Source organism: Lampetra planeri, chromosome 33, assembly GCF_965212315.1.
Source record: "Lampetra planeri chromosome 33, kcLamPlan1.2.h2, whole genome shotgun sequence".
NCBI lineage: Eukaryota > Metazoa > Chordata > Hyperoartia > Petromyzontiformes > Petromyzontidae > Lampetra > Lampetra planeri.
In genome coordinates, this window is record NC_136139.1 from 3,399,680 (window position 1) to 3,427,630 (window position 27,951).

Consider the following 27,951-nt stretch of genomic DNA (forward strand, 5'->3'; position numbering starts at 1 on the left):
CTGCTTACCCCTTACCAAACGTGTGCTGTACTTTAAAGTGCTTTGAAAAATAAGTGAATGGTATCACTTTACCAATAAATGCTGCATTTAAGAACAGCACCGTGGAATCTACAAAGTTCAAAATATTGTCTCCCAGCACAATTAATTAAATAGTCGTACAAAAATCTTATTGGACATTCCAGACCGAATTGTTATATTATGACGAGAAGTTAATCAGCGCATGGGATCACAGGATCGTAACCTACGCAAGCGGACCGGTAATGTTACCAAATCCTCAAAGCTTATCGGAAACTGCACAAAAACCGTAAACAACGCAAACAATACGATTGTCAAAGACATTCAATAAATCTTTTCAAGACGCTTTCTCAAGTTTTTTTTTATATTTTGAAGTTATAATGCACCGCTCAAACGGTAACTACGACATGATCCCAGCCAACGCACTACGATTGCATCAAGGCGTGCTGCTAAGAGGGTCAAAATCTGCAAATAAGCTGCAAGAAGCAAAGACCAATATTCTACGTGTAGGAACCACCACGAGAATCTGGAAATGTTAACTTTCACTGGCCAAAGCATCACAGCCCAGACTATTTGTCCACGATAGCAAACTTGAATATGTAAACAGACCAAGGTATATTAAGGCTCAGAAGATTGCCACACCTGGAAGCGTGGAGTGGTATGTTGCTACAACTACTCTGCTATGCGAAGCAGAAAACCTGCTCTTAACTGGACTGCAAATGTATTGAGTGAAGGGGATATTTCAGTGGCATGTTTAAAAAGCAGAGGCAAAGCGACAACCTCCTTCATAAACTGCGTGGCATTGTTGTTGCGCAAGTTAAATGCGGTTGTTTAGTAAGGTTCTCTCCCATGTGTTTTCGGGTTGTATCGTACTGCTGTTCGGCTTGGTGTCCGACGATTCACCCCACGTGCCGAGAGCTGCTGGGGAGCTTCTTCACACTCTGGGAGCCGAACAACAGGTGGCACAACCTGACAAAACTCATCGCAGCGAGCCACAGAGATGACGAAAGAGGCGACGCATCGTTTCAGCAGTGACGTGTAACATCAGATCAGGCATTCATAGACATTGATCAAATGAGCCACAGCGATGAAACGATTGCTGGCCATACATCGCATGGCAACAATGCTTTGACACTGCAGTTTTGACCATACACAGGTTAAGGTGCCTCTGCCTTAAAATGAATCATGGGTGACAGGGTGCCGCGGGATGACGAGGTGGACGGGGTTCGGGGTTGGGGTCAAGGGCTGGCGAGCACGCCGCTGCGCCGTCACTGCACGCGCCACTGCAGGATGCCCATGTCCTTGCCGCCGGTCGTGAAGACGAAGGAGTCGTCGCTGGAGAAAGCCACGTTGGTCACGTGGCTGCAGTGGCCGCCATAAGCGTGGCTGGGAGCCTGCAGGGGAAACGGGGGGGGGGGGGGGCAGAGGAAAAGAGGTTTAAGGGGGCAGTTACGTGTAACACATTGTCCTGCGGAGGGAGCTGGTAGGAACGTTGGGTTGCTCGGTCAATGGCCAGGGTCAATGGCGGCGTGGTGTATTCCGCAAATATGCCCGACTGAGGGCGGACACAAGCCTGCATGAGTAGGTTAAACGTTGAGTTTTATAAGGGCACCACGGGGTGACCAGCTCATTCCCACCCCTCTCACCCCCCAATCCCAGCCCCTCCCCACCCAGCCCCTCCCCACCCAGCCCCCCTCCCCACCTTCCCCACCCAACCCCTCCCTGCACGACGGACGGACACAATCCCCTGAGGGCTGGTGTAATCAGGAGGTTCCTACCAGTAAAAAGTTGCAGTTTACAACCAAAGCCAAATGATTATCATTGATGTATCAAAATCCAAATATTTACTTATACTGGAGGAATCTGATGAGATATAAAGCTCTTTTTCATAGGTGTCCAGTATGAATCCGATGTGAGGAGCTAATGGCCTAAATGAGGAAATGCAGGCGAGAAGCCTGTTTTTTTGTTTTCGTAGAAATGGATGGGTTCCACGTATTTGGCACAAATTGAATATTCTGAATTTAGTTTTCTTCAGATTTAACTGTATTTCCTTTAAAAAAGCCAGTATCGGAACCATTGAGACGCAGCCAAATAGAGTGACTAGAGGAAATTTGGAAATCTGATTGAAGAAATTTGGAGCTAAATAAGAAAACGCTACTTTCAAGTTCACTCTAATAATGACATAAAATGCTGAACTACACGACAATATGTATTTGCAAAATGCTCACTTGGTATTATGTATACAAGTTTGTAAAATATGTATCCATAGGTGTCTGTGCGAGGTTATATTTCATAAACAGAAAACTATTACAGGTAGGAACAGTTCCACACTGCCCACCAGGGATTATTTGTCTGTCTGTCTGTCGTGCATAGCCACGCCCTCGATTTGTATTTCATAGAGCGCTTCGGGCGGGCTCAGCACCACGTGACGCGCCGCCCCACGCAGCTTGCGCCGCGTGACACGGATCACACGAATGCGCTGTCCAACCAAGTTCCTACCTGCCCACTCCGAAGGAACGTGTTTACAAATGTAGTTCCATTAGAAAGACGATCTTCAAACAGTTGCATCGCAGTGACAATGGTTAATATACTGCAGCATAAACACGTGACGATGCGTTGCATTAACGCCCAAAAAACTACAACAAATTACCTGGCAATGTTAAGTCAACAATATTCTAAACAATTCACCCCCATTAACTATTCGGGTTCTCGCTTATCTACCTACGCCATCTATATCACAATGCCTCGGCTGTAGCCCAAGTTGTGGCTGCAGCACTCGCCTCGGACTCCCCCCTCCCCTCCCCACAGCCCATCCTGGCTCCTCCTCCCTTTCCCTTAACCAGTATTTAAGGTCGTATCTCTTGGAGCTCCCTTCTCCTGTTACAGTAATTTTTTGCTGTGACGGTTCCACCTGAAGACGGAGGCTTGTATTGCCTCCGAAACGTCGCGATTTAATTTAGTTGTTTTCCTTTTTAAACCTACGTGACTTTACCGAAAAAACCAAAGAGTATTCGGTTTCTGTCTGGGCCGACAACATTTTTTCTCATTCTGGACTAGAGCTCGCGCAACTCGCGTCAGCGCGCCAGCAGACGCGTGGGAGATTCGCCCTTGCGCCCTTCGCGGCTCCCAACGCGACGACACGGGGGCCACGGCGGCGTCTCTCACCTTGGGCTGCGAGGCTGGAAAGCGGAAGAGGCGAACTTTGCCGAAGTCGTCGCCGAGCGCGCACAGATTGCCCGAGCCGGAGCGGCACAGCGCGTTGATGTCGGTGCCGTCGGCTCCCTCCGACCACACGCCTGCGCGCGGCCACAAACACGACCAATCGGCTCGGCTCAGTACTGCGCCGAAAAAAATCTAATAAAACCAGAGAGCTCTTCAATTCTGAGTCGCATCCCAATCGTGATGCCGGCACGTTGCGAATTAATGTACACGCGCTACAATTCCATCCAATCATCATCATCATCATCTGGGATCAAATTTTGATTTAAAGCTTTCGTGACTGCAGGGATTCATATTCTTGTTTCTTTCGGTAAAGTCACGTAGAAGGAAAATAATAAAAATATAAAACAATAAAAATTCTCACGACGTTTCGACTGCAACACAGGTGATGATAATTGCTTGTGTTGCAGTCGAAACGTCGTGAGAAATTTTTTTTAGATTTGTATTATTTTATTATTTCCCTTCTACGTGACTTTACCGAAAGAACCAAGAACATCTGAGATCACTCGAGGTTGAGTACGATGATCGTCCCATGGACAGTGATGATGGTCAGGGTTTATGGGTACATGCAGGTGGCTGATAAGGCCAATCCTGGAACCACATATCTTGTTAGTGACGGCATATGTTGTCGCTATTGATGGTTTGGAATCTTTGAATCCGATCCGGGTGCGTCCTTTCGTTCGTGACCATTTGCAGTTTCGTTATGGCGTCGTTGTGACTCAAAGTGTCGAACACCTCGGTGGACTAGAGCTCTCCAAGATGATCGCTCCCATCCAATACAGACCCGGCAAAGTGAACGTGTGGAATAACACTGGTCACACTTTTTCTGGCATAAGGTATTCCATCTGGCATCAGTTTTTGTCTATCACATCAGGTTTTTGAGATATCAAATATTGCATTTTCAATAAAAACTGCCGAATTAAAATATTAAATAAATGTGGATATCTACATAAAATTATATTATAAACACACTATTCAAAAAATACAGCACCATATTTTAACACTAATGCAGTCACTGACTCGCAACAACTTGCAATCATAAGTGACAGAGTTAATTTCAGGTAAAATCAATGAAAATGGGGTATGCCGATAGCATACAAATGAGATGCGATAGAGCAAATCTGAGATCAGATTTGGAATCGGCACCCTGAAATTAGTCTAAAACAGCTGCAAAAGTCCAGGCCAGAAAAAAATGTTTTTTTTTTTGTTGACCAGTGTAATTTTTCAACAGCGCCATACGTTAAGGGAGACGTTTAAAAAAGAAAATCGAGGGCGCCAATTCGTTGTGGGTGAAGGCGCACCAAAGGTGGAGAATCCAAGCACACAGGTCATCGTGGCCCACTCGACGTCTCGGACGGTTGCCATGGCGGTCACCTGCTTGCAGTTGGCCGGAGTCCCTAAAGGAGGAGACAAAAAATTAACCCGTAAAAACAAAGTTTTTCACTATAAATCCTTTATATGCGTGGTGGCTAGAGTCCTCTCGTCCTCTGGCTTGAGATGGCTGCCACCTATGGGTCAGATGATTGCCTGCCACCATTAAGCAATTGGTAATTAAATATAATTTATTTTTTCCTAAAGAGTGTAAAATTTTGGAAAAAATTGTTTCACGAAAATCAATTGTCACGCACAACGAGTCTGTGTGCAAAATGTCAGCTCGATTGGATCACGGGAAGTGGGTTAAAAAACGACCGAAAGATGTGCACGGTCGTAAGCAAGCAAGCAAGCAAGTGAACTTAATATAAAGGATTTAAAAAGGGTGCGCTCTTAGCGAGTAATAAACGGCAGCGGCGCGATGGCTTGGAAACACTCAATGCACGAATGCCCGTGTCGAAAGAGAGAGGCAGGCAATCCAAGGGATCTGGGTCCCCCTCCCAATCCACGGGGTTGACCCGGAGGCTGGGTGAACCACACGTTGACGTGTGGTGCATCGAATCTTTCATCGTCTTGGCCCAGGCGGCAATCATAAATATTTACGCGTCCTCATACTCAAAACGATTGTTGGACGTTACTCATCGCTGGTGGTCCTGAGCCAGCGATGGAATTCCCCAGCAGGTTACTTAAAAGAATGTTCTGCAGTTTAGAAAGTTGTTTTCTTCATTTTGTCCCTTCTCAAAAATATGAACAAATTAACCAAATACACATCTTTCACGAAAAAGAACATCACTCGTTTTTCATGGGTTTATTCAAGTTGCCTTGTGAAATACAAACTACTGAACCCCTTACTATTAAAGTTGTACTCTTCTTCAGCCAACATTAATGCTCCATCGCTAAGCGGGCTTTATTTACAAAGCTCAATTATTAATACATTTTAGCGATTTGATTAATGTCCAAACTCACAGTAAAGGGTCTCGTAGTCTCCCGAGTTGGACATGAGGAACTCTCCGTTTGTAGACCAATCCAGGTGAGTTACGAAGCTCGAGTGGCCCTGAAAATTGACAAGGGGAAATGTGTTTAAACAAAACAAGGTTCGGCACACAAATAATGTTAAAAGGGTCTACGCATCTCCGTACTCTCGCTAATATAGGGGTGGTGTTCATCGCTATTGGTGTGCTTGAGGCAGGGGTGGAAATTTCACTCTCCCGTGGCAGAAGTGGCAGGACAACCATTGTTAAATTCTTCCAAAGCAGTTATTTTTTATTTTATCACCCCGGTTGACCCTTGAATAGGATTTGAACTCCCAACCTTCCAACGCAAGACTCGTGCCCTGCTATAGTGCCACCCAGCTTGATTTGTTATAATACCTAGGAAAGTCTCGGTCTGAAAACCTTTTTGAGAATGGACCTGCAGTGGGATGATTGGCCACTTACTTAAGTGGTGGTTTGCACGGATGAGAAAACTGCAGCACCCAGGAGGAATAGTACTAAATAATTTTGGACCATGACAGCCGCACATTTGGCCAGCTCTTTTTTAATATCTCCCGGTGGCAAGACTTTAACTACTTCGTTTGGTATACAGGAGGTCGTGAGTTCGATCCCGACCCTGATGCCTGTATATTTGAAGTTTGCATGTTCTCCCTGTAGTCGCATGGATTTTTCTCCGGGTTCTCCGGTTTTTCCCTCCATATTTAGAAACATGCTTTTAGAGTATTTGCTATAAATGTTCACGTGGCCAGGTCGCTTCTGAAAAACAGCTTTGTAGCTCAGTGGGCCTTACATGGTAAAATAAAAATAGCTTATAATCTTAGTTTCGAATGCCACTGAAACTTTTAAGCGCACTGTGAAGCATAGTTATGTTATGGTTAATACATCTGGAGTATTAACCGGGGTGGCTGGGGGTTTTGAAACCGCACATATTTGTAACGAGTGGCAAATGTGCTTGCGCTGGTCTTTGATGATGATGATCATGACGATGATACGCCAGTGGCCATGGTGTAGCAGAGTGCTTCTCATGACCCAAGGCTTACCGTGCATTTCCCAACCGCGTTGTACTTGTGCCCTTCCTCCGAGACGGAGTACACGTAGATGAAATTGTCATTTGAACCCACGGCCAGGTGGCTCCCATCTGAAAACATACGCAAGTAGATAAATAATTCGACCCTTTGCCAAGGTTCTTTGAATCAGAACAACAAACATGTGTTCCGAATGCAGTGCTTCACATATGCACAGATGGAGCAATCGTGTTTGAAATTGTGCCACAAATTATCCGGACAAGCAAGTAAGACATTGTGGTACCCGCATTTTATCCAAACAGCCAATGGCAGACATTCCACATCCCATGACGGGAACCAGGCATTCCCCACATGACAACCAACTGTAGACTTCCCACAACATGGTTCTCATTCTTTGAATCGCGTGCAGGCGGTCGCCCGAGTTTACCGCCACCTGGAATTTAACTCGCAACTCGGCGAGTAGATTGAGTCCATTAAATGGACCAATACTTGCAATGGACTACTTTGTGTGTCCAATTATTCAGACTCATTCACAAATGGCGCCCCCCCCCCCCCGACCCGAAAATGGAAAACCCCAATACAGGCCCAGTGTGATGCGCCCGACGATGTGACCAAGCCAAGCCAAAATAACCTCCCGTTCAGCGGCACAAATGAGACCAGAGGTGAGACTTTTTCTAACAAAAAATATTTTTGTATTATTATCTGATTAGGAGTGAAATTTGACCCATGGTGTAATCGATTCATTATATATATTCGTACATCCCAGCTATATTGACAACCTTACAATTTTTATTCAAGATCTCGGACTGCAACACCAGGTTGGATCATTCAAGGGATGGTGACACTCATACCAGGCGAGTAGCGCATCACGGCAATCTGCTCATTGCCAGCCGATTCACGATGCAACTCTTTCTGTGTCTTCAAGTCCAACACCAGCCAGCTGTCACAGAGAATAAATCACGCACAGACACGGTCACGAAACCACACACATGTGTACAAGTACACCCGGGCACGTAATACTTTTCTTAACAGTTTGGATGATGTAATGAACCTTCGTAATTCCATTGTGTGTGTTCACGTTTCATGACATTTCAGGAATACCTTGCAGCCTGTGTTCCAATGGCAACCACTTCTCCACTGGGATGGAAGTCGGCCGACTGCAACGGATCCTGAGCCGCGCATGACACAAGCGACGACGAACAACTCGCATGTATCCATTCACGCGACGAGTCACTCGCATTATAAATGAGCATCCAAAGCATCTCGCTTGAGTTTTTTTACCCTGTGCTCGTCTTTTTCTCCGTCTACCTGTGGATATTACTGGTAGGAACCTCCTGGTTACACCAGCCCACGGGGGATTATTTTGTCCGTCCGTCGTGCATCCAAAAATGGGAGGGGTGGGGCTGGGTGGAGAGGGGAGGGTGGGGAGGGTGGGGCTGGGTGGGGAGGGCGGGGTGGGGCTGGTCACCCCGTGGTGCCCTTATAAAAAATTCAACGTTTAACCTACTCACGCCGGCTTGTGCCCGCCCTCACAGTCGGGCATATTTGCGGAATACACCACGCCGCTGTTGACCCTGGCCATTGACCGAGCAACCCAACGTTCCTACCAGCTCCCTCCGCAGGACAATGTGTTTATATTCTTCCGTGCATTGTGATAGCATCTAGAGTGAAATGCATTGCATCGTAACATACAGCACTTTGCCAATCTGCTGCTGGATGAAAGCTTACCGATGCCATGCGAGTCTTTGGGGGATCAGAATCAGAATCTTTAATTAGACTGGAGGAATCCGATGAGCTATGCAGGTCTTGTTCGCAGATGACTTAATACTTAATGCACTAAAAATTCCAATAACCAATAAAACATTGGGGACAGTTAGACTCAAGAGTTGGCACAGGCCTATCATTCACCCTTAAATACGAGCTACTTTATACAAAGTCAACTCTCGTTTCCATGGGAATGTAGAATCTGTGCTGTCGACGGCTGTTGACACGGGCGAGGTAACCAGATTATCCCGGAGGCAAATGAGCAAATTCTGACCTTCAAAGTCTTGATCCAGGTGGGACGGTGAGTGGCAGAGTTCCACAGTATGGCCTGCTTGTCCTGGGCACAGGTCAGGAAGGCATCCTGCTTTGGGTGCATTGCCAAGCCCCACAGCTCGTCCGTGTGGCCCTGGCACGAGCAAGAAAGCAAGACATCACGGTTGCTTAGCACAAGCGCCAAAAGGCTCAAACGCCAAGCAGCTAATAAAGGTTTATACGTTTCTTGCATTGAGCGAGATAAGAACTTGACAAAAGAGACGATACAAAAAGCAGCGGTGCGAGGGAGGAAGCAGAGATGCGTTTTGACTTGCAGTGTGGTGAACACAGTATGTGACAAAACAGTCTGGTCGACTAGAGTCCTCAACAAAGGAGGATGAACCAATGAGTGAAGTTCATGGGAACAGTAACCATGGTAGTAGCGAGGAAAAGCGAGTGGTTGGAGTGCATCTGTGAGTGTTGATATATAGGACAAGAGAAGCTGCAGCATTGCTACTTATAAATTGAAACTCAATTTTTTTTTTAAACAAGTTAGAAAAACCATCCACACAAATAAATTACGTAAACGCTATTGTACATTCATAATAAAGGTTTATGGGTTAGATCGCCTTATTATAAATGTGTCGCAACCCTCCAGCGAAACGTCGTACTCAAATTCTAAATGTTGTGGATTCACTCCTCAAACACAACGGTGGGCTGAAGAAGTAACTAATCGGCGTTTTGTTAACGTGACACATTTTTTACTGATCAGCCTTGTCGGGTGGTGGAGGGTTGCAACACATTTATAATAACGAGATCTAACCCAATTTTTTTATGAATAACACTGGTAGCCAAAGCCTACGTGTTAAACTGCTATTCAACATGCTTTGTCCTCACACCTATTTTATTGGCAGTCCGGACGCTGATAGATAGCTGCCAGGGGAATATTAATTAGCATATTTGTCAAGAGTAATTTTTTTCACTGGTTTACGTCTCCCAAAATGTGGACAAGCCTTTGATCAATCTGTCCACTTTTAACAAGGGCAAGTCTCTAAGAGCAAAGCAACTTCACACGAAAGAGAGTGCACAACACAGACATGTGACAACACACGACGCACAGGTCAGTGTGGGTCTGGGAGGGAAAGCGGCGCTGGCGTATAAACCAGCAAGGACCGAGCGTGTTTCACAGAAGCGCTCACCTGCACCACTGGGGAGAACTCCCCGTCCGCGCTCCCCTGCAGAATTCCGTTCTCGGTCGTCCCTACCCAGAAGGAGCCATCGACCCCTTCGGCCAGAGCCCGCACGCTGCCCAGGTCTTTGGGGATCTGAACAGCAACAACAACGACCATCACCAGTTTTCAACCGGCTCTCAAATAATCAGAAGCAAAAGTTTCTACCCGCTCAAATCATCATGGTTTACACCGTGCCTCCCATGATTACATCTCGAGGAGCCTTGTGGGATTCTCGCCAATGGGACTTCATGGTGGAAGCTGTATCCGTATGGCACAAGGTGAATTCAGCAGCAGCATGAAAGTGGGCACAAGTCTGGCTAGAGGGGAGCGATGTTGTTACGTGGATTTTTTTCCCCATTAATAAATTCACGAGTAACTTATCAACTTTCATAATCAACGTTTTATCAACTTTGGTAAATTTGGACCACATTTTTTTATTTATCTCATGGGATGTTTAATGTGCCCTGTGTTATGCAGATGGTATATTTATGGTTAAAAACACCCACTGTATTAACCAGGGAGGCCGTTGGCCTTGAACCATAAACTTCTACAACGAGAGGCAAGCGGGCAACAGCTCGGCCACGTCACTCAAATCACACACTGGGGCAACAGCACTCATCCCTGTTCGCGGACCTGAGCCAGCGACAGAAATTCCACATTACCCCGGTTTTGGAACGATCCTTTCCAGAAGAGGGCCGCTGATGATTCCCCAAGGGCCACTGATGTTTTCCCAAAAAAAAGTGGCACTCGTTTTTACCAGCCCCGGTGAGATTCTGGGCTAATTCGGCCCTTAACCAGGATGTGAACTTGCAACAAAGCTATCGTTTATTCATAGAGTGCTTTGCCAACACTGCCTCTCCTGCCAGGAAATAATCACACGTGCCCTTTTAACGCGTTGCGTATAGAATCACTGTTTGGAAATACAAGTGACAATGATGTAATGCTGGGAATGAACTATGACAGAAAGATGAGATTAACATACAAATGCAGAAAAGGTTCATTTGAGGTATGGAGCTAGAGCTGTACAGTGAAGGGCATCGGGAGGGAAATGGATTATGACCAAAATTAGATGAAAGAAGCAGACAGAGGGAAGTCCATGGAAGATCTAAAAACCAATCAGAGCAGTCTTGTAGTTGGCTCTGGATTGAATTGGGGATCCAGCCATGGGGGTTGTAAGGAAAGGGGCGATGTGTTTTTTGTTCACAAATGCAGGTGGCATGTCTGGCGGTGGCATTCAAGGCCATCCCGAAGGCTGGACGGTATTTGGAGAAGGTAGGAGGGAATTACAACAGTCGAGGCGAGATATGACCAGAGTAGGAAGATAACGGTTTCAGAAGAGGAATGAGGGCAAGGAAGTGGCAGATGAAAGATGGTCACAAGGTGGATTTCACAACGTTAAGAGATGTGCGATTCGTTTGTCGTCTTTTCCCCGCACCTACAATGAGCAGTTGGCTACGTACGGTGCGAAAAAAGTTCAACATACATCCATGTGAAATTTCGATTTAAAAGCTTTCGTGACTGCAGGGATTCATCTTCTTGGTTCTTTCGGTAAAGTCACGTAGAAGGGAAATAATAAAATAATAAAAATAAAACATAATAAAATAATTCTCACGACGTTTCGGCCACAACGCAAGCAGCCGTCCTCAGGTGAAGAACACGTCTGTCGGAAAGACCGACCATTCAGACGCTGTCTTTCCGACAGACCTGTTCTTCACCTGAGGACGGCTGCTTGCGTTGTGGCCGAAACGTCGTGAGAATTGTATTTTATTATGTTTTATTTTTATTATTTTATTATTTCCCTTCTACGTGACTATACCGAAAGAACCAAGAAGATACATCCATGTGGCTGACAGGTTGTGATGGCGACATCGTGACAAACAACGCTGTCGTCAATAACCACCCCACTCGTCAACACTTCACCCCGCCCAACTCACGCGGCTCTCTCCCGTTTTCTCCATCTTCGAGTCCCAGAACACAACGTGTCCGTCTCTGCCACCGGAAATGAAAGTGCCGTCGGCACGCTCGCACAGCGCCATCACCCCGCTGGCGTGCACGCCCGTGATGGCGCGCGTGATGCGGTAACCACCTGCACACGGAGGGGGATCGAGAGCACCGTCGCAAATATTGAAGACGTCATCATGGCCAATGCGCTGACGTCACCGCACCTCGGTCAACTAGTGGTCCTGATGATAGTGGTGGAAAATACAGATTGTTATAGCACAGCAATGGTGGTTGTCCTACAGGGCATAGGACAACAACCACTCTTCGCTTACCATTAAGTGACGTTAATTTATATGACGGAAAGAACATAGTAAACCCACGGTTAGGATTTGAACGCTCGACATTCAGATGATGAGAGCACTCTTGACACTGCACCATCCAGCGGGACCCGCGTGACGACGAGATATTTAACGCGGTTACCTTTGCCCCACACGTAGATGTTTCCACCGGAATCCCCAGATACAGCATCCCCGTTGTCGAGGTAGATCAAGCATAGGACATGTTTGGGTTTCTCGTGCTTCTGCAAAGGCGGCAGGAGACACACTTTCATTACGGGAGGAATTCCTTTGAGAAACAAAGAGTTGCGCTTAGGTCTGATGCACGCCACACCTTGCTGGCAACCGTGTTGATCGCTTCCCGTGCTGCACACGCAACATCACTGGGACTGGCTCGAATGAGCTCACATGCGGACAGTATGAACAGATGCAGTTGTTTAACATACATTTTTAAAATATTTCTCTTTATCAAGCTATGCAATATGCTCATCATAGTTACTCAATATCTTTTTATCTAATTTTCTTAATTTTTCTTCACCTTTTATCACCGCAGATGGCCACAATGTATTGCCTATATACTGCGACATATTCGGTTGGCTCATGGGGCCGAGCCATATTGTCATAAAGAAAGGATTGACGTTGCATCCACATCATGAAATGCATAAAACGCAATACAATTGACATTTATTTATAGAGCATCTGTATACAACTGCATAACAAGATGCTAGAATGGATATGTTGGCCTCCGAATAGCTCATCATTACTGGTCGTGCACATTGAAGACATAAGAAATCCTGTCCATTGCAGCTACGCACGTCACCTCAAATATGCCCTGTTTCTTGCTCAAGTTGCGTCCATCCAGTGCCCAGAAGATGATGTTGTTTTTTCCGCAAGTGACGATGACGTTTTCCTCCTTGGGGTGGAAGTCGGCCGAGTACACCACCTCATTGGAGCACTGCAAGGTGCATGGATCGGGACACAAAACAGAACGCATGAAAAATAAGACATTTTTTTGTCTTCGTGGCAATTAAACAGGTGTTAAGATGTTCAAACACCAAATCGAAACCTTTTGCAAGGAATCAAGTCTCAATTAACCACACGTACTTGTGGTGAACATGCAAACAAACATGCTCTGATCTGGTAGGAACCTCCCCTGGTTACACCAGCCCACAGGGGATTATTGTGTCCGTCCGTCCGTCGTGCAGAGAGGGGCTGGGTGGGGAGGGAGGGGCTGGGTGGGGAGGGGCTGGGTGTGGAGGGTGGGGAAGGGCTGGGTGGGGAGGGTGGGGAAGGGCGGGTGGGAGGGGGGGGGGCTGGTCACCCCGTGGTGCCCTTATAAAACTCAACGTTTAACCTAAACACGCCGGCTTGTGCCCGCCCTCAGCCGGGCATATTTGCGGAATACACCACGCCGCCGTTGACCCTGGCCATTGACCGAGCAACCCAACGTTCCTACCAGCTCCCTCCGCAGGAATGTGTTAATAGATGGCATTGTCTTTGAAACCGATTGGCCTACACCAGAGACATCCTTCTTTATGGCATAGTCTCACCAGTGTCAGACCAGAGAATGCCAAAATCCGAAAAGTACAAATACAATAATAGAGCGAAACGCATTTTCAACGTGGCTTTAGAGCCGATTTTCAATGCCATAACCGTGAGCAAGCAACAACCACGTCCTGGGTTCAAGCTCCAACATATTTGGGTTCCTGCGAGTTGCGGGTGCGACATTGGATGTCATCGGCTATTGACAACAAGACGTAAAAGAAAATATCACCCAAAATGTGACATTTGAACCAGTTGATTGACTCACAGCAAGATTTTTACGAGTTTAATTATGTTAAGGTTTCTTCAGCGAACAGAATTACATATCAGTGCCTACCTTGTTACATACCAATTCAGACCTTATTGGTCACCCCATGCCCTTATAAATCTCAACGTTCATCCTACAAAGTCCCATCACAAGGGAGAACCACAAACAAATATTGAACAAAAATTATGTTACTAAATAAAAACTGTTTTATATATTGATGGAGAATTGGTTTTCAATTATTCTACTTAGCATGCTGCTGTCTGTGATCTTGCATGCTGATGCTGTCCCATGACTTTTTAATTTAGCCATACGATTTTTTTTTGCCCGAATTGAAACAGCTGTATGCCATATGGACCTGAAAATTCAATTTCCCTGTACAAGAATACGGGGTAAACCATATGGGTTGACACGGTATGGGGTATGTTATTACTCCATGAAAAACCGGGATTTGGTCGTTGACGTTACTCCGAGTTTTCATAGGCGGTTGTTGATGCCCTCATCTTGACAGACCTTTGAACCTTTCATCAAAAAAGGCCTTTCAGAAATGCACCGATGCTCGAAGCCTGCATTAGCGGTTATCAGTGAGCTGTACCCAACTAAAGGCCAAGTCGTCCTGATATGAGAGCTCCACTCACAGTTTAAATCCCGGGCTAGGGGTTAACTCCAGCCTACCGCGAATGCTGCGCGCAGACATCATTCACAAACGATGGTCACAACTTCTCCCACTCACCTTGCTGTCCGTCACCTTCGTCTCCTTCTTCCAGTTCCAGACAGAAATCATCTTTTCGTTCCCATCATCCACGGCGCAGAGCAGCCCACCGCCACCCTGCGCACACGGATTGTGTTCAACAACGTAAATTTATTGCCCGTGACCAAGATCATCTATTATGAACCATTATTTATTGCTCCAGCCCAGCTTGCAAAGCTATTTCCCGAATACCAACTTAAGCAGGCCCTTTTGTCCTTGGATCAGATGACTTCCGTTAGATTGATTTTTGAGAGTGCGTGAATGACAACGCGATGTTTGCCCGACCGGGTGATGATGTGACATAGCGAAATTAGGTTGCGGGATCAAATCCCGGTCAGCCAGAGAACAAGGGTGGATGTGGCTGTGCAATGGCTATGAAGTTGACTACCCGGTACTGATAAAGTTGCTGCTGGAGGCAATAAAGGCGACATTCTGGATTATTAGACACTCCAATTTTAATTTTAAATAAAGGGAGAAACCTAAAAAAAAGTTTGCTATAAACCAGAACATTCGGTAAATAAACCAGCGAGCATTCAAACCGCAGAGTATGAAGCTGCAGAGTAGTAAATGTGAAAATGGCGTGAGCGTACGGCTCGGGAGAAGGAAACGCAGAGGACGCCCCGGTCGAAGACTCCTCCCCCGATCATGTGCAGCGTCTCGAGCGAGGCGGAGCTCCACACACGCACGTGGGCAGGAAGCACCTGAGACACAAGTCGACAGCGCCGTTAGCTTTCACTTCCTTTTCATATCGTCAACTTTCCTGCTGTGTTTTCAAATTTCTCCAATCGGTGGTCCACTGGCTCCACGATTCGGGTTTTTGGTTAAATTAAACAGAAAAGGAAGTTTTGCACAGTTTTCACATGCACCGTTTTGTTTACAAACCAGATTTGTTTTCCCATTTGTAAACCGATTAAGACCGTTCACCGAAATTGTTCTCCAACAATTGAATTCATATGTAAATATTTCAATAATTATATTCAAATGATGCGATCAGCATCACAGCCAAAAGAGTAAAACATTTACATTGAAAACTCTTGGGAGGAACCAGTGCATTACCTCATGAGAAAACGAAATTACAAAACTTCCTGACCTCACATCAATAAAGGCCTCTGAGCCAACACTAGCTGGCATTAATTCTAGATTTGAAGCTTTCGTGACTGCAAGGAATCATATTCTTAGGTTTTTTCGGTAAAGTCACGTGACTTTACCGAAAAAACCTAAGAATATACTAGCTGGCATGCTGTTTTATACTCTGAAATGACTGTCCCCCTTGCATGGCACCTGAATGAGAATTTTTTTGTTCTCGGGGTTGGACACTTCGAGGTTTTATAAGTAACGCAACATAATGCAGTGAAGGTGGCAGTTCAGTGGCAACACGCTTTGCACCGACCCTGGTGACCCGGGTTGTATTGCTGGTCACGACTAACGTCAGTGGCACATGAGATCACAACTGGTCCTGGGCCCTTTACTTTCACTCATCCACAATGATCGACACGGTCCAACGACCCCGTAACCAACAGAGCATTGGGGGCGGAAATAATTCAGTGGTGGATTAACAAATGGCTGAATTTAAAAATATTAATTATTTTGAAGTCACAAGCCAAACGTACTTATCGTTTCGTATGCAGTTGTTGGTTAATGGGCTGATACCACCAACTTGCTCGCCTACCATACAAATACGGTTTTATAATCGCCACTGCCTGGATCTGAACCACGGATTTAATTGGGTTCAGGCTCGCTGCCGACATGACACAAGCCCCATGAGGCAACCAGCCAACTCTTATTTTGTCCATCAAGCACAGAGGCACGCCACTCACCTTCCCATCCTTGCTCTTTCCAACCACTTGCCCAGTTGCAACAATCACCTTGTCCGGATGCACGGCCATGCTAGAAAGAACACGCACACAGACGTTTAAACAGACACAGGCACTTAACAATGCACCAGTTTCTTGTGCAAGTGCAAAAAAAATATCTAAATTGTTACTAATATTGTTGATCACTATCTATGACTGGATCAATTATAAAAGCTACTTTATTTCAAGGTACAGGATACATACAGGCTGAATATTTGGATAGCTTACTGTTAAAAGAACGGTTTAACAAACAGGATTATCAGTTCCCCAATCGTGGTGATTTCTGCTAATCATGTCTCCAGAATCGGTCACTGACAAATGAATCGCCACTTAAATGGAAATTCAACAGTTGCTCAAGCAAGGCAACCTTGGATTGGTGCCATCAGACAAGTGCGATTTCTTGCGAAACCACCACATTATTACAACCACACCAACAACTACGTTTGATATTTGCAACATTCTCATAGCGCATGGGCTGTGCAAGCTTTACAAAACATTTCCATCTCGAGTCTGCTGTAAAACTGGCTGACAATGGCTTTACCACAAAGCTCAAATCTCACTCTGTGGTTTGGCCGTTGGAACCGGGACTCTTGGACGTTCGGGAAGCGCATGCCACAAACAGGAGTAGCCAGTTGTTTCGGTAAAGTCACGTAGGTAAAAATTTAAATTAATAAAAAGTAAAATAAAACAAATTAAAAAGTGTGCCGTTCCTGGCCCTTCCCCCCCTCAACCATTATATATACGGGGTAGTATTTCTTGTGATCTCTCATTTACTTGATACAGCTGTCGTGGCTGTGACGGTTCCACCTGAAGACGGAGGCTTGTGTCGCTTCCGAAACGTCGTGAATTTTTTTATTTGTTTTATTTTACTTTCATTAATTTAATTTTTTTTTACCTACGTGACTTTACCGAAAAAACCTAAGAGTATGAATCCTTGCAGTCACGAAAGCTTCAAATCTAGAAGGAGTAGCCAGCTTGGCAGATGGCCCACCATTTGATGTCATCATCGTGGCCCAGATAGTGGCGTTGCACTCCACTCTCCACGTGCTGCAACACGCCCACAGCTGCCACAAAAAACACCAGCTCCCCCGAGGGCAGCAGCTCCACGTTGGCGCGACAGTCCTTGCCACGGTAGCCATAGCTGTGTGTGTCGCCCGCCCGCCATAGCCGTAGCAACGCGCCCCCTCCCAACCCCACCAGCACGGCGGAGGGAGGGGGCGAGAGGCAGTGGGGAGTCAAGGGCGACCACTGAGGCTTTTACCTGTTGTTGATTCAAAGGCCCTGCCGCTTTTAACACAAGGCAAACACACCGGGAATGTTTCAACTGCCTGAAAACGCATTTACTTTTGGGAGGTGGATTGTTGGCTCAATGGGCGAATGCAGCCTAGGCGGCACTGCCGAGATTCTGGGTTTAGATCCGGGCGGCCGTCTGTGCTTAAACAGTTTAGTTAGCGAGTTTAAGGTCTCGGCAAGCTTGCCAACGAACCATGGATATACAGACCATTTTTGTAAAATACGCTGCAGGTGGAGGACGGGCCTCCCCACACATTTTGGACTGTGATGGTTATTTGACCATACGTCACCATGGTGGTCAGTGCACGTTGAAGATCGAGGATGTGCAGAACAATGGATTTTTATGCACTGCCCTCTACTGCCCTAAACGTCTATTACGCCTGTCCGTAGCACATGAGTGTCACCCATCCAAGTACAATCCAGGATAAAGCCTGCTGAGCTGCCGAGATCTGAAGAGATCGGACGTATTCCGGGTGATTTGATCATAGGCTGGTCATCAATAACTGCACAATTATTGGCCAGACTCTATCCACCCGGAGTGATAAAGAGATATCACACATAACTCGCAGTGAACTACTCTTTGCAGAGTAATGAGCATTTTCCAGAGTTTATTAAGAGAAGACGTGCCTCTAATCAAAGTATTTATCGTCCCCAATTTGTTTTAAGGTTGTACTGCGTGTCGTTCGGTAGGATGCCCGACGTTTCTCTCCACGTGCCGGGAGCTTCTTCAGGAAATGAACCCAGCAACGTGGAGCCAAAATGGACATTGTACTGAACAACACGCGGTAGAACCTGAAAACACAACGGAGAGCTAGCTGTACAGCGCAACTGAAAAAAGCTACACAGTTGTATGACTATCATATAGGTTGTCAGAATGTCCGTCTCTGCAGCGTTTGAGTGTTAACCCCTCATTAGGTGAGGCTTTTCTCCAGGTCTTTTAGTTTATTTCCACACACTAAAAGTTAATCTCAGGCAGGAAGGTCCATCCTATGCATCACTGCTGCAGAGAAAGATTTTATATTAAATAATTAAAAAAAAAACATCAACTTTGTTTCATGATGGGGGCCGCTAATCCTTCACTTTTATAAACACTTGGTCAGGTGTAACTTTGGAAAAATGTGTTGTGTAACTGCAAAGAGCGAAAATTAAAACATTAATTGTCAAAGGAAAACAAATCTAAATATAATATGGGTTTCCAGGATACGCCCACTCAAGGGAGAGTTTCTCTGCAGGTAGTTCCAGCTTCGTGCCTATCTTGTATCCCTCCACTGCGTCCTGAGGCATGAACATGGTGATGGGTCTCCCACGCAGGTACATGCGCACGTATCCCTCATCTGCAAGAAATGAGTGCATATGTATGAAATAAAGCCAAGCGCAATCTAGTATAATTTCACCACATTTAATAAAGTGACGCGACCGTTTGGAAACCACCATCACAACTTTAGCCGTCGTTTCATTAATGTTCTTATTTTTAACTCATGTTTTCCCATTGTGTCCACCATCAACTGAATGACAAGCTCATTTATGTTTTAACACAATTCAATATCCTCCCAGTGCGTGCATTATTCACGTCCCTTTTTAAGCGTATCAATGGGCACTTCAAAAACTGTTTTTGTGCCAGGGTATACAGTGTGTATGTGCGCGCGCGCGTGTGTGATGAACAGACCGACTAGGTCAGATTTCAGCTGACAAAAGGCTTCACCGCGCCAGAGATTAATCTATACGGTGCATTACATCACCATGTAGCTAAGGCTTTTAGCCTGTCCACAATGCATGCGGAGCATTCATTCATTCGCAAATACTAAACCAGCTGATCTGATAGACGCGAGGCTACAGCTACCGTACAGTCGTTAGAAATTAATAGCGGGTATTGTTACCTTTGTTGAAAGTAGGCTCTTTGGCTTTGCTGCAAAGAGAAAGAAACAGGTAAAAGTTAAAAATAAAAGTGGAGCTCATTTTAAATCCAAATAAAGATGCACAATCGTAAATATACTACACGTGTGTGTATAATATGTAAGAGGAAGTGAAGTGATGGAAAGGTAGTTTGATAACCCTTGCATTGTGAAGTCCAGTGGCATGGGTTCAAGTATTAGCTAAGGCACAGGAGTAGAAATTTGAATCCGTATTTGGATAGGGCCTCCCCATAGGGACAGTCTAAAATAAGTATAATTCCTCATCTGATATGAGCATATCTTACATAAAAGACTTGAAATAAGTGGATGGCTGCCTCTTGGTATCCCACAATTCCGAATAGGTACTCGGAGTACACATTTTAACATGACAGTAAATAGAAGATAAATGGAGCACTTTGCACATGTATAGTACTGCATATATGCTTAACTAAACAATATAGCACTTATATTTCACCTGCCAGCTCCATACAATTCAATTGCCACAATTCCACGTGGCAATTTTATGCAAGAATAATTTGTGCGTTTTGTTTTGATCGTCCTTTTGCTGCTTTTATTGTTTATAATTTGTAGTTTTTCTCATTACATCAGCCCAGAATGTAACAAATAATTTCTATCTTTTACATAAATCAGTAATACATTATTAATTGTAATACCCAATGCATAATAGACCATCGAGTGGAATTAATTTTAATAAATCTATATTTACACACCACACCAGGTACTCATTTTATGCCTAGTCGACCTAGGGGAGGCCCAGGATCGTCACTTGTGTGGACCGCGAGCGGGAATCGAGCCCAGGTTGCCAGGTTTATAGCGCAGCACGCTAACCGCCACACTACCGCCCCCCACACACAACCACATGTTTCCCCAGTACTAGTGTTGACCACACCAGGACGAGTCCACCGAGGGGTTTGGCTCAGGCCATGCGGCAGATGCCGATTTCCGCTCGTGTTGTGCTTGGTAGCCAGGATTATACCGCAGTGTGCGGGACACTGCGACATTTCTCCCCACTCGTACACAGTCACATGCATGCATACAGTGAATGCTGCATTGCTGCATTTTTCATGCACGTTTTACAAGGGGGCACAAAAGCCCTCCTACTCTCCTCTCCAATTCAAATCACCGCTGTACACGCTCGCAAGTCCTCCACCCTACCCCACGGGACCAGCCTCTGTGCCGCACTGCAGCAGAGGCCCAATCCGACCGCTGCGTCAATTTGATTGCTGGTCCATTAGCGCAAGCGAAGGAAGTCTGCAGAAACGACCTCATCCTTTACAATCACATCACTCAATACTGAACAGACAACTTCGTGCACACACAGCAGGTCTTGCCTCAGACGGTGAAGTAAGAATACTTTACTGCACTGCGCACCGAAAAGAGATGCATTAAGGGCACTGCAAGCGTGTCAAATATGATCTTGAACATACTTTTAATTCCTTACCATTTCATACACACTAGGTAAATCATTACAAACATAACTTCCCCCTTCTCTCTCCCAAGTAATTTTTTTTCTGGAAACAGACATAAATAACCACTAGATATACGATATGCTCCTGTACACATGGATTATGCCTACTGATTAGCTCTACTGAGCATGCCGCTGGCTTTAAAATCAACTTCACTTACAATATTTATTTGATAAAGAAAGCATTTAGAATCATCAGCGTGAGCACGACTGGGCCACTTCTGTGATTAAATGTCACCGTATGAGCGGAGATTTAAGATGTCGTGATACTTGCAGGTCAAATGTCAGGGATTCTGAGTGGCACAAATTTCCGTCACGTCTTTGCTCCCACTCAAATTAATTGAAATGTGTTTCGGAAGATTAGATTAGCATCTATGAATACTTCTACGCATAGTTTCAGACAATCCCCTTCTTACAGGGACCAAATTAATATCGTGTATCGAAACACATGCCATTAAAAACACTTACGCCTGAATAAACCTATCGTGTACAAAAATCAACTATGCTGTCAATGCGATCAAGCAAGTTACTGCACAAAAAACCAAATCATGTTGTTTCATACTGCTATATCCAAAAATCCAATGCTAGCGAATTACTCTCAAGAATGGCTAGGGAATACTGTATACCAGTTGCTAGAAAGGCCTCCCATACATGCCATTATCAAATTAAAACACTGAAAATGGGCAGGGACAGGGCTCTTCCGATTAATATCTAGCAATGTCATGAATCAAGACCGTAATTATAATATATATTGGGGGGGGACACATCCCCCCCCAATATATGTTAAAATATGCTCAAAATGTCCCCCACAATATATTGCTATAAAATAGATTTCTGTTTATATGATTGTGGTTATGGTTGTACTTTATTAATCCCTAATCTCTGCCATTACATACATTTAAACAAAAGGTAAAAAAATTAAAAACAGAAATGTAATACAATACACTATTAGACATTATTGTAAAAAAGAAATATAAAGTCCTTCCTATGTGTTAGTGATTTTTTTTTTCAGACAGGAAATTCGTTTTAAAATTTAGATATTTTTTCTGGGGGGACACACCCAGACCCCCTGGAAGATTTGGTCCCCCCCAATGTTGACTCCATGGCTACGGTCTTGCCATGAATTGCCATGATTCGAATCAAGATGTTTATGCATTGTTGTGACTAATATCACCTATAGTGGCTGCAGACATCATGTAAATCCATTACACATGAACAGAAAAACATCAATTCTTACACACCAATTCAATGACATAGATCTTGAGCATAAGAATTGGTGTAACTTGATGAATCAGTACATGCCTACAACCCTAATGGGCAGAGACCATATCAATTGGTGATTGTGGGAAGGTGATGCAAATACAGTACCATATCATGATGGAGACCCATCTCTCTATAGGACCACTGTTGATTTAGAAGCAAGTGGTTCTCATTTAACCAACTCTGGAGGGATGATGAGCAGAGATGGCCCTGGACTGGGAATTATACTCTTGACATTCCACCCAGCTTAACACTATACTACTGTAACTATACCTTAATTTCTAATTATGTGGATTCGAATGCATGTGACCTCTGACAGGATAAACTTAAACTGGGATGTTGGTGTGGTGGCACAATGCGCTGCGCGCTGACCACTTTGAATAAAAAAGGTTCTAATGAAATACATACATCTCATTGACACGCATTCCCATCTCTCATTGAACAAGTCCTCGCTTTGTTTGCGCATAAAGCTGAGCAGAGGACATGTTTACAGGTCAGCGATTTTATTGACCGGTAGTGAGAATCCTGCCAACATTCCACAATGAAGAGCCAATTCGTGACACAGCCAAGGGTTTGTCACGTACACAAAACATGCCAATTCGTTACTAATGGTAGGTTTTTACCCTTTTAACTGGTACAAAACTGACACCTTTATTCAAGGCATCATGTTTGCAATGACCACAACACAAGTAGTCAAGAAAGCAAACAAAAAGAAGCAACTCTGATAAGGATAATAATTTGCACTGTCCTTGAAGTTGATTGGCCCACACCCGAGACGGCTTTCTTTAGAGCCTAGTCCCCATTGGTGTAGGGCCAGATGACACCAGAAGGCGTACAACTCAAAAACAGTGCAATATCAGAGTATTGAGAGTTCGGGGTAAACATTTACACTATGATATTGCACTGTTTTTGAGTTGTACGCCTTCTGGTGTCATCTGGCCCTACACCAATGGGGACTAGGCTCTAAAGAAAGCCGTCTCGGGTGTGGGCCAATCAACTTCAAGGACAGTGCATATTATTATCCTTATCAGAGTTGCTTCTTTTTGTTTGCTTTATTGACTACTTGTGTTGTGGTCATTGCAAACATGATGACTTGAATAAAGGTGTCAGTTTTGTACCAGTTAAAAGGGTAAAAACCTACCATTATATTTTGCCACTGGTAAAAGAGATCTCATAGTGTAAATTCGTTACTAGTTCATCACGGGTGTGTTGCAGAGTAAACCCACAACAGTTACAATTTGAGTCTAGTACGACGTTTCGCCGGTAATTATACCTAAGATAATCACCCAGGAATGTGTCACTAACGCTCGTGACGTCATTCCACATAGACCAGCCCCCCTCATTAAAAATCATGAGCAGGTTACGTCACTCCACAGCAGAAGCTGTTCTGACGGCAGGAGGCATGAACAAGCAATTGCAGATTTTCACCTTTAACTTTTACGCATTTAAATGCTCACTGATCACCACTGCAGGCGCAGTATTGCAGGATAACAATGCACTTGGATGCTTGATGGCACGGAAGGAGTGCACTCGATTGTTGGAGAAAGCACTTGCATGGCATTGGGTGCTCAATTGAGCGTGGAGTTAGGAGGTTTGTTCACCAACGCAACCAAGGTGCATGTACAGACGTCGAGGCACATGGAGGGACCACACCTCTCTTATCAACCACTCTGCAGCAATGGCCCTGTGGTTCCCGCATTCAAGATAAAAAAAAAACACATTTGGGCAAACGATACCTATAGACCGTGCGTGCATCCAAACCAAGGGCCACACTCTTCTTTGTACAATTTTTTTTTTTACAAAGTGATTTGATCTTCTTGGTTCTTTCGGTAAAGTCACGTAGAAGGGAAATAATAAAATAATAAGAATAATTTTTATTTCCCTTCTACGTGACTTTACCGAAAGAACCAAGAAGATGAATCCCTGCAGTCACGAAAGCTTTAAATCGAAAAAAAAGTGATTTGAGTTTGTCCAATCATAAACTCTAAACATTTGCAATATACACTGGATATAGGCACATCTTATAAAGCAACGCATGCTGACATTGCACTGGTGGCAGAGGTCAACTACTAATACAAGTACACGACTGTACTTCTGATACGTGGACACGTGGAATTGCTCCCAATGGAGGTGTTATGTCCAGCTTCTACTGTAGTTATTTTTTAAGTGTTTTAAGTTTAAGTGGTTGTAGGTTGATATTCAAGAACATGGTGTGATGGTTATCTACCATGCCAAGCCCCGAGGCAGTACAGTACTGTAGTGCAAATGCAACTCCCTTGCTGCAGAGGTCGCAAACGGGTTTTGATTCCTTACCCGTACCCGGCCGCACCAGGGCCGCAAACGGGTACCCGTACCCGGCCGGGTACGGGTAGCCGGGTATCGAGTAGGGTACGGGTATCGGGTACCCGGTTGCGACCTCTGGGATGAAGCCATGTTTGCAGGCGCGGGTGGGTTGATTCTAGGAACTTGAATTGTGAGAAGAGACAAGACGTTGGGAAATGAGTGACAAACGGTGACTCACCAGTGACTCACGGCCTACCCGTACCCGGCCGCACCAGGGTCGCAAACGGCTACCCGTACCCGGCCGGGTACGAGTAGCCGGGTATCGGGTAGGGTACGGGTATCGGGTACCCGGTTGCGACCTCTGCCTTGCAGGCAAGGACCTAAGATCAACAACCACTGCACAATTCCCAAATTTGAACTCGTTTAAAAAAATCGACTTTGGGAGTCGATTCCCAACTCAAAAAGTCCTCCATTGTGAGTCAGTGCTGCAGTACTCTGCCCAGTACCACAGTCACCAACGAATAATAAACCATCGCATTGGTTTAAACTATTGACAGCGCATATATACACCGCGTATACTATATTTCTGGCACGTCTTGTTCACACATTATTTTTGTGCTTTTCTTCGAATTGTGTGTGCTTATATCCCTTTTAAAAATAATAGAGAGGTTAGCTTGCATCTGTACCGAACTTTTTTCAGGTGCCTCTTGCCATCTCATTTGTTTTCGATTTGCATGCGTTTCGTTTACAACTTGATTTGAAGCTTTTGGTAAAGTCACGTAGCAGTGAAACTGCTGGATTATTTTTTATGCCCGAGGACGACCGCTTGTGTTGCGATCGAAACGTCGTGAAATATTATTCTTAACATCATTTGGACCTCCTTTGCCAGTACCAACATATAATAATAGGTTTGACCCCTTTTTTCTGGCAACAAAACTGAAACCTTTTTATAAGGATTAATGTCTGCATTAACCACAATACTTGCAGTCAAAATGCAAACAAACAAAAAAACACTCTAGAGTGTTTTTGTTTGGTTGACATGTACAGTATGTGCTATGAAAATTAATTGTTGGTATTTGCAGTATAGATACATCACAATATGGTTGAGCAATTGATGTGTAAAGTTCCATCGATTCGTGTCGATGATAATAAAAAAAACAACGGCTAACCAACTGCCAGTGGGGAAAAAGTTGTTCTTTACTCAATTAAAACACGGCGATAACGAATACTAACGCTTGGTTAATCATTACGCGACACGTTCTCATGTACACAGCGTGTGAATGCAGTTACAGAAGGCCCCTTATAGCCTGCGCAAGGCGACTTACTAATTAATCTTGTAAAGATGAGTCGACTGAACTCGTGCATCACACAAAAGATGAGCTGCTATTTATTATTTTATTTCTATTATTATGAAAATTATTTTTATTATTTATTTTTACCTACGTGACTTTACCGAAAAAACCTAAGAGCATAAATGCAAATTGCCATCGTGTTGTTCGTATTTAGGCTAAGCGAGAAAGATGTTACTGGGGTTACATTACAAGGTATTCATATTCTTGGTTCTTTCGGTAAAGTCACGTAGAAGGGAAATAATAAAAATATAAAACAAAAAACATTCTCACGACGTTTCGATTGCAACACAAGCAATCATCATCAATGTGTGAAATCCACAGCAATAATGTTTTTTCTTATTTTATTATTTCCCTTCTACGTGACTTTACCGAAAGAACCAATAATATGAATCCCTGCAGTCACGAAAGCTTTAAATCAAAATGTAATCGAAAGTTATCAATCAAATATTTGGCGGGCGGGCTTGCAAAAACATAAGCCGCATTGTTGAACTTCTATCACACCGTACGTAGCCACCAGCCGTGCTATTGTGTCAGCATTTCTACATCGCACGCCGTGGCCAATCCACTGCTGGATGAATGCCTCCCCGATCTGCCTTTAACTTCACCTCCCAAGTGCCGTTCACTGCCACAACATCACCCAAGTTGCTCTGTGAATTCTAGATTTGAAGCTTTGGCGACTGCAAGGATTCAAACTCTTAGGTTTTTTCGGTAAAGTCACGTAGGTAAAAAAGAAAAAAATAAGTAATACAAAATAATATAAATAATAATAGACCATTATTATAGATATAGATAATAATAAATAATTATATATAATTATAAATAATTTTTATTTCTATTATTTTAATTTTTTACCTACGTGACTTTACCGAAAAAACCTAAGAGTATTGCTCTGTCAATGTCCACACACTGGATACACTATTTAAACATACTTTAGATAGCGTACATACGTAATGCCGTACTTGCACGTGCAATGTGTACACAGTTAGCAATGTGTGCGTTGCATATCGGTTATCGAATGTACCCCGCGCAGTGCATAACTCGTACTTATTGTCAATTTAGCAATTGTAGCAGTATATACGGCACATGTGTGTACACATAGCGAACTTGAACACAAGTGTAATACACTTAGTACATAGACAAATGCAATTTGCAAGCACCCACTACTGTACAAGCAGACCCAACACCAGCGAGCTAGGCGTGGCCGAAGCCCACGCGCCCGGCCGCCTTTGTATCTCCCAGCACTAACATCAACTCAAAGCACCGGTTACAGTACTCAATTGTCATTCAGGCCGAGTTAACCTAAAGGAAAAAATATAAAGACAGCTGGATAATTACTACTGTACACAACACACACACGCTTCTGATAACCCTAACACGCACGTGTACTGTAACGTCCCTCTGCAGTCCGCAGCAAATTCGCAGTTTCTCCGTTACTCGTTACATATCCGTTACATCACACAAAGCAGCAACAACAACAACTTTACCAAACTTAACAAGTTGCACAACCGAGCACACTCGCGAATGGCTTCCGCAAAAGAGGAAAAAAAAAGGGCTCAACACACCTCGCTCCGCCACCATCCGAGGTCCTACTCGACTTCTTGCCCTTCTCCATGTCTTTAAAACTTTACACACAACTAGGATACGTAGCTGTTGGTTGATTGTTGTTGTTGATTGTTGCTGCTGTTGTTGCGTAACTCTCGGAGTGGTCGCGATGTGTCCGCACCGCGCCCTTTAAATAACGGAAATCCGCGTCGCACGCGCAGACTCCCTCCACCAATGGGAGGCCTCCAAATTACCCCCCCCAACACGCCCCCCTCCCCTCGTGCGT

General features: G+C 44.6%; 1 protein-coding gene across 1 annotated transcript; it reads right to left on the bottom strand.

Moving 5' to 3' along the window:
• Positions 1 to 27,873, bottom strand: LOC144729616 (echinoderm microtubule-associated protein-like 1). The gene is made up of 19 exons (XM_078610010.1): positions 27,686 to 27,873; positions 19,728 to 19,756; positions 19,055 to 19,184; positions 17,549 to 17,698; positions 16,522 to 16,591; positions 15,295 to 15,405; positions 14,687 to 14,782; positions 12,967 to 13,101; positions 12,292 to 12,391; positions 11,805 to 11,956; positions 9,838 to 9,963; positions 8,661 to 8,792; positions 7,724 to 7,791; positions 7,474 to 7,562; positions 6,638 to 6,735; positions 5,572 to 5,659; positions 4,536 to 4,631; positions 3,181 to 3,311; positions 1 to 1,409 (listed from the first exon to the last, which is right to left on the bottom strand). Exons 1-19 carry the CDS (start codon positions 27,733 to 27,735, stop codon positions 1,284 to 1,286), a joined length of 1,977 nt encoding a protein of 658 aa, XP_078466136.1. The 5' UTR covers positions 27,736 to 27,873; the 3' UTR covers positions 1 to 1,283.
• Between the last annotated feature and the right edge of the window lie 78 nt (positions 27,874 to 27,951).